An 8,080-nucleotide genomic window follows, 5' to 3' on the forward strand; every position below is an offset into this window, starting at 1 on the left:
CCAACACACATGGGAGGAGGTGGTTAGGACGAGGTGGCTCAAGGAGGAAAAGGAGTTTGCAACCATGGCAAGGCGGAACGCGGAGAACCGAGGCGACGGTGGAACACACTGCGCGGGAAATCGCAGCTATGCGCGCTTCAAGGGGAAGATTGTATGTATATACATGGAATAGCCTGCATTTATTTCCTGTCATGTTTATACTTGTCACGCATAACATTTATTTTCGCGATGCAGGTGGCCGAGACACAACCCGGGGAGGAGATTCTTGACGTCCAGGTATATGACAAGATGTGGATGAAGAAGCCCGATCTCTTGAAGCCTCAGCCCTCGCTCCCCGAGTACTTCGGCACCTACGCCGAGGACGCCGAGGAATACTGCACGATGGTGAAGCATTGTAACCCGGAGGTGGATGACCCCATGAGCGCAGAGATAGACGAGGAGTCGTTGGTCCTGTCGTCCGGAGGGTTGTGGCATGGCCGTCTCCAGATGCTTAATACAAAGGTCAAGCATACCTTCACCATGAGATTCACGCGTCTCAAGGCGGGCCTCACCAAAGATAGCCCCCCTATCCCACCTCGTCACCAGCCCCGTCGATCCATAGACGATGTAAGTTTTCCTCATTTTCATCCTCTTTTCGACTTTCGTTCATGCATGGGTAAGTGCTCACGACCAGTGGCGGACCTTCTTGGGGGCGAAATGGGCCACCCCCCCCCCCCCCAGCCCAGCAGGAAATAGCAGAAACTCTTTCACACGCTGGCCCATCTAATGGTCAGAACCAGCTCATTTCGCCCCTCCAGCCTATTTCGCCCCCCTGTGATTTGGCCCAAGATCCGCGCCTGCTGATGACATTCATTGTTTGTGAAAATTTAGCCTGACTTTGAGGCGGCCTTCGATGCTGAACATGAAAAATATCAGGAGTCCTTTCAGCGGCACCAGCAGGCGTTCACAGCCTACATGGCGTATCTAAATGTAAGTTTGAACCTTTCTTTTTTCAAATGATGACAATTTCCACTTTCCCCTAGTTTGATGCTTTATTTCTGTAAAGCCTGACATGTAAACTATCTTGCAGGCGATGATGATGTCTATGCGAACTGGACTGAGTTGGATTGAGGGGAGCATCCTCCTTTGCCGGGGGCGGCGCCATTGGCGCCACCGAGGGAAAGTTTCGGTAGGACATACTACACATCGACACTAGTAAGTTCTTTGCCAAACCATTGGTTACGGCATTCCTTTGCCTCGCAAGTTGCTAACATCTAGTGAACATGTAGGGAACGGGACATTCCGAGAACCAGAACTTTGGTCATGCCTCGGAGAGTGGGCGTGAGAGCACACTGGTTCATCACGGTGGTCCTTCTCCTGACCATTCTTTTGGTGGTTCTCCTGGTACTTCTCCTGGTGGTTCTTCTGCAGCTTCTACTGAAGCGCAACATCGCCGGCCGTCGCCTGTTTTCACCAGTGGAGAGCTCGGTTCCAACCTGCTCGGCACTCCAGAGCATTAGGGATTTTGGCATCGAGATAGACATGTAACATGTACATTATGGATAGCTACTAGTCCGATATGATGTGTGTCTCTACTTGATGCTATGACACTCCTATGTACATTTTGGATGATGATTTAATCATTTCGTACTTGCACTTTATTTTATGTGTACATTGCTTTTATGAATTTTCTGTGAATTTTGATGCCGGCAAACGAGCGCGCGAAACAAATCCAAAAAAAATTGGGCACCTCTATTTCGACGGCATTTTCGTCGGCGTAGGCTATGCCTAGGACCAAATGGCCAACTCTATGCCGAGGGGCTTGCCGTTGGCGTAGCGCCATCCCAGGCGGCAGCTCCTTGCGCCGCGCATCCTCCTATGCCGAGGGGCTTGCTATCGGCGTAGCGCCTGCCCAGCGGCCAGCTGCTCGCGCCATGCGTCCTCCTATGTTGAGGGCTTGGCCGTCGGCGTAGCGAAGACGTCCGTTAACGGACGGCATCGCCCCGCAGACCTATGCCGAGGGCCCGTACGCCGAGGGCTAGTTCTGACCGTCGGCATACACGCCCTACATCAGGGGCCAACGTGTCTCTGCCGACGAGGATCTTCACCGAGGGGCTACGCCGACGGCAGCCCTCGGTGTAGGCTACACCGACGGCCTTTCGCGGCTACGCCGAGGGTTCATGGCTGTCGGCGCAGCGGCAGATTCCTGTAGTGTAATTTAATATGGCAAAAAAAAATTAAAAAGAGAGAAAAAAATCATGGGTGTGTCAGCCTAGCAAAAATTTAGTATATCAGAAGTGTTTACACAATTTCATAGATTTTTTAATGAAGGAATAAATCCTAGCGAGAGGTTTACAAGATGTATTTGTAGAAAGCGATAGCCATCTGTACCGTCCCAATCTTCCTGGCAATGGGTTTCGCTCCACCCGTTAGACATTAGAGACGACCACACATTTCACTGGAGTGTCTTACCCTGCATACTGGCTAACAACCGGTACTTCACACTGTACAGTCAATTAATGATGTGACTTTAGATTTTTTGTTCTTGTTGTTATTCCGACTCCATAATCCAAGGACGGCCTTCTTTCTTGGTCCATTAGTTTCAGGAGGAGAAGCGGTTCACTTCAGATACTCAATTGCAACAGACGCATGGAAGGCAGCCCCAATCGGAAGAACTTCCTCGTCCATGACGAAATGCGGCGAGTGCACAGGACTTACCCTGTCCATGGTGGTCTCATTGCCGACGCCGATGAAGAAGAAGGCGCCGGCTGTTCTCTGCGCGTAGAACGCGAAGTCCTCGGCGCCCATGCTCTGGGGAGCCGGCTTCACGTTAGCATCCCCAAGCATGACCTCTGCGACTGCCTTAGCATGCGCATACATGCCTTCGTCGTTGACGGTAGCTGGGTACGGCCTGAGTTCCTCCTCCATGAAGTCGACGGTGGCAGCGCAGCGGTGCACGGTGGCCTGGCCTTCTATGATCTTCCAGAGACGCACCAGATTCGTCAGTGGTTAATTGTTGGAAACTGAGAAATTCAGATTTGTACCACGTAATACCTCTTTGACCCTCTTCATGAGATATGCCAGGCCTTCATCTGTCATGCTCCTAACGGTGCCACCGAATGCCGCAGATTCAGGTATGACATTGTAAGCGTCGCCTCCTCTCAGCAACGTGACGGACACCACCTGGGAGAATTAGTACATCACCTCTGGCTTAAATGAGCAAATTGATTAATGACGATGTAGTAGTGGCGGTGCGCATCATATGACATACGGCGGCCTCAAGAGGATCGGTTTCGCGGGCGACGAGCTGTTGAAGACTCAGGATGGTAGAAGAAGTAGCAACGAGAGGGTCTATGGCGTTGTGAGGGCCACCGGCGTGTCCACCTTTTCCGGTAACTGTCGCGCTGAACCGAGCAGAAGCAGCAAGGAACGGTCCTGGCCTGGATGCGACGACGCCTACGGGGAGATGTGGGGAAACATGCAAGCCGAATATGGCCTCGACATCGTCGAGAGCACCTTCTTCTAAAATGTAGTAGGCTCCTCCGTAGCTTTCTTCAGCTGGCTGGAACACAAGCTTTACAGTACCCTGAAGGTCAAACAAGAACGACAGATTGGACTATTTGTCATCCTTGTAAGCTTCTAAATACTGGCTGATACAACGGCCGATATATCAGCTCATATTTCCATAACATATTTCGATGTATATACTGACACGACCGATACAAAGAACATGGCTTATTTTGAATTGTACATGTTCTTGTTCTATGAAGAGCATCAAAATTTCCAATATAAATATTGTTTCTCACCAGGGAAGAATCAAGATTATGATCAGCAAAATACTTTTTTTTTGCACTGGAAGCAAAATAATGTTCTTAAGCAGTACCTTCAAACCTTTTTTCCTATATTGAAGTAGTTTGGCGGCTCCGAGAAGCATGGTCACATGAGCATCAAGTCCACAAGCATGCATCTTTCCAGTTTCCAAGCTCTTGTACTCCCAATCTACCAATTCCTGATCAAGGACCAATTTACAATTCTCAATTAAATTCCACCACTAACAGATCAAAATCGTCCTTTTGCAAAGATTAACTAGCTAATTGATTCTGAGATATAAGCATCTTGTAGATTGAATTCTAGTATGTTCAGGCTGGATTCTTCTCTCTTATCATGAAACATGTCTATACTAATTGAGTGCCTCAACGCTTGATGTAGCGCAAGTTACATTACTACAGCCCAAATTGCTTTTTCGTGTCCGTTTGTATGTCCACATTTAAGGAGTACTACAGATAGTTGATAATTAGTCTTTTTGCCGTCTCATCTCACTGCTGACCAATGCATCTTGTGTCACTAGAGCGACATTTTGTTGTTTTGTATCTACACGTTTAGGTTTTATGATGCAACAGATCACATAATTAATTTGTAATCGCAAGATTTGTCGTTCAATTTGCAGATGCAGTAGCCACTTGATTATAACACATTTGAATACTTGATGGATAAAACAATGGAAACAACATACATCAGTGAGAAGATTATAGACTTTTGGAAGCTGAGACATGAGAACTTATGATACTCGGAGTGATGTGCCTTTCACCATCACAAGGATAAAAATAGTAGAAGAACCTTTTTGTCTTTTTGATTGAATGGGAATAGGCTTCCGGTGCCTTAAGTAGCCTTACACATGCAGCCACCAAGGGCATCTCAACGGGCGCCCTAGTAGACGCCCAATAGATCCATTAGGGCGTCGGACATAAAAATAGCTTCTAGGGACGCTTCCGACAGCCGTTCTTCTATCCGGGCTATCCATTAGATTGCCCAGCAACTCTTTGTCTGCTCCAACCATGGGTTTGTCTTGGGGTGCCTGACACACCCAGATAACAATGCCATGTATGATCCCGACAGGTGGGCCTGACCTGCCAGCAACACACAATCATTCAAGCGGTCGGTGTTGTTTAATGGGGGTTCATCGTCTTGCGGGTTCCCTAGGAGGGGTCTTGCAGGTTCCCTAGGAGGGTGTTGACGCGTCGAGGGTGTGTCTTCCCCACGTGTCGCTGAAATCGAATCAATACTATCATTATTGCCACCGTCACCTCACCTATCTTACTAGCCTATATACCCATTGTGTTGACGCCCTCCTCCAACACTTCCACGCCGCCCACCTCCCATGCCTCTCCCTCTCCCTCTACGATCTATGCAATGATACACAATGATGTGGATGGCGGCAGGGGTGGTGTCGTGTTCAAGGGAAGCCTAACCATGGATTGGGTGACCTATTTGCTGAGCACGAACTTCTCGTGCTGCCAGATATGAGGGTGATCGATTGGAACACCGTGATTCTTGTTCCTTCGGCGTGCATTTCAAGGCATTAGTATAATGGCACCGCGAGGGCCTCTCAGAGGCGAAGAGGGCCTACCTATCGTTCGCCGCAGACAACGAGTTGTGGCCCATGATCTTTTACGTTGGCTCATTTCCTCCTAAGCGATTCAACCACCCCAGTGGAGTGCATGGTGGAGGTGCCACACTGTCGATGGAGTCCTTGAGGACTACCACGATAGGATGGGTGGGTCTCCATATTCGAAACCGCGCCCCGCGATGGCGCCACACTCGTCCTCGCACACCTTTTCTTCATGCACATCGATGCCCCTCCTTGTACATAAACCCAAGAAGCGCATGCCACAATGCTTGTCGTTGAGCGCGTCTTTGGTGCCCATCTTCACCCCGAAGTCAAAGAGGTGCTCGCCTCTGTCCTCGTATTCTCTTTCGTTGTCAACATGCACTATGCCACCCCTTCTTGTCCCCAAGCCAAAGCAACGCTCGACAACACACAAGGCGGAGTGGCATTCCGACGCGTCAAGCCGGAGAAGCACTCACTGCCTAGTGGTAGGTTGACCTTTGACGCTCCGAAGCAAGAGCATGAGGAGAAGGTGCCGACGGACTACCATGTGCCTTTGTCGATCTGCGTTCCCCACGGCCCGGCGAAGGAGTCGGGGATCACTTTGCCTATGAGCGGCAGTTGTGCAGTCTTACCTCTTGATTGGGCGCATGAGTGTTTAGCGCCAGAATATGGCATCATTAACATGCACTCCTCCTACGACAAAGATGTTGACATCATCGAATTTTTTGTCTTGAATGGGTAAACTTAGATTTAGGATTTTAGTCCAATTCTATCCAAATTTTGTAAAATATCTTAAGAAATTGAATGAAATTCAAAAAGTTTGTTTAGAAAATTTGTTTAAATTTAATGGAAAATATAGGAGACGCCGATGAGGACATGTGTCGGCGCCCCATAGCTACCTTGGATTGATAGTTGCCAAAACCGTTGGAGATACCCTAACTTCATGCACTCTCACCACACCAGCTGGCGCACTCTACGGACATGCTTGTTTGCTGAGCATTTGGACATGCAATTCTGATGAAGCTATGTCGTTGGGCTGGATTAAGTCTAAATTCATGTTCGTCGGTTTGTTTGGTTATCCGTATTAGGCTCAAAAAAAAAGTAAGGGCGTTTGGTTACCCTGCACCTAACATGAGGCATTAAAGTGAGTTGTGTTTAACTAACCTATTTACTAGTAATATTGATCCCTTCTAATCTACCCAACTGATGCTTCCATTCAATAATAATGTCTGCATGAAACAATGCAGCTTGATGTTGTGATTACATTTCCGCGACCAGTTCTTTGTGTTGTTGAGTGTTTAAAGTTTATTTCGTGTTCATGTATGGAGTTTTTCAGATGAATTTTGTGAAACTTGTCGCAAACACGGTTGGCCGTTTGAAATTTTCTTCGAAAAGTAGTTCCATCTCACCCGTTTACTTCGTTTTGTGTTATAATATATATTTCCCATTTTGACAATCTTAGACGAGATGAGAACTACATCTTCGTATGATGTATCAGGGTTGCATCTCGCCATGCACCCGTGTGCTAAAACGAACATGTAGATCCAATGAAAATCAAGATCAGCTATAACAGTTAACTGTGCCTCCTTTTATTTATCTTTTTCTTTCACAATATCTAAATGTATGCATGTATTTTAGTATTTTCTGAAGAAATCAATTTCTGAACTTAATTTGTTGATTTACCAGATCATACGAACGACGAAGGAAACAATCTTAATCTTAACAATGCAAAAGATGAAAAACACGGGGTGTACGTCACCACGGACCTGCAAGGGGAGCGCGTCCATGTCAGCCCGGAGTGCGACGACGGGCCCGACGCCTCCGCCGCCAGCAATCGTGGCCACGACGCCAGTCCGGGCGACGGGCCAGACGTAGGAGACGCCGAGCGCGTCGAGCTCTGCGCGCACGAGCTCGCTTGTGCGGTGCTCCTGGAAGGCCAGCTCCGGGTGCTGGTGGATGCGGCGCCGCAGGCCGCGCAGCCACGACGCGAACGATGGAGCGCGGGCCGCGCCTAAGAGGTCGTCTCTGAGGGTGGAAGTCGCTGACGAGAGTGTTGTGAGGTGGAACAATAGAAGGAGGAACAAGGCGACGAGTTTAGGCGTAAACGAAGCCATGAGAGCGCGACCCCTTGCTCGATTGATGCTCTGCTGAGAATCTCTCAGAACGTGAGACTGAAAAAAAATGATGATTCTCTTGTTCAACTTCAAAACATGCTAAACCGGTTCAGCGTGTGAGACCGTCCCTTGTTGATACTTAAACCAGGCCACGCTAGGCAGTAGTTAGTCAATGCTGGGTTTGCTCGCCCCTCATTTCTCCCTTTTTTTTCTTTCCGGGTACTCATTTCTCCCATATGTACCTTCCCCATTTGCTGTATGTTTTTCAGAAATTATTTAAATTGATGGATGTTATTTTCATTTCATCTAAAGAAAAAATATGATGCAAAAGGTTGTGCTTTCTGATATAATGTTTTTTGTTTAATAATATCCCTCAATGTAAAATATTTGTGCACTTCATTTTGAGTCGGTTGTGAATTCAAATTTGGAGACGATGAAATTAGCAGACATGTTTTTTTTAGAGAAATAGGGCATCGCCCTGGCTCCAAATATATTGAAACCAACAACAGCAAAACCACACAGCATCCGGTTCGAACACGCGTTCCCGCTTACCCGTACTTATCATACAAACAGAACCCAAAACAATAGTTCTAAAGCA

General features: G+C 47.9%; 1 protein-coding gene across 1 annotated transcript; it reads right to left on the minus strand.

Annotated features, from left to right (window-relative positions):
* Positions 1 to 2,291: 2,291 nt before the first annotated feature.
* Positions 2,292 to 7,482, minus strand: LOC127330379 (IAA-amino acid hydrolase ILR1-like 8). Its single transcript, XM_051356611.2, has 5 exons — positions 7,135 to 7,482; positions 3,863 to 3,988; positions 3,251 to 3,565; positions 3,034 to 3,162; positions 2,292 to 2,958 (listed from the first exon to the last, which is right to left on the minus strand). Exons 1-5 carry the CDS (start codon positions 7,480 to 7,482, stop codon positions 2,599 to 2,601), a joined length of 1,278 nt encoding a protein of 425 aa, XP_051212571.1. The 3' UTR covers positions 2,292 to 2,598.
* Positions 7,483 to 8,080: the final 598 nt, after the last annotated feature.

The sequence above is a fragment of the Lolium perenne genome, chromosome 6 (assembly GCF_019359855.2).
Source record: "Lolium perenne isolate Kyuss_39 chromosome 6, Kyuss_2.0, whole genome shotgun sequence".
NCBI classification, from domain to species: Eukaryota; Viridiplantae; Streptophyta; class Magnoliopsida; order Poales; family Poaceae; genus Lolium; species Lolium perenne.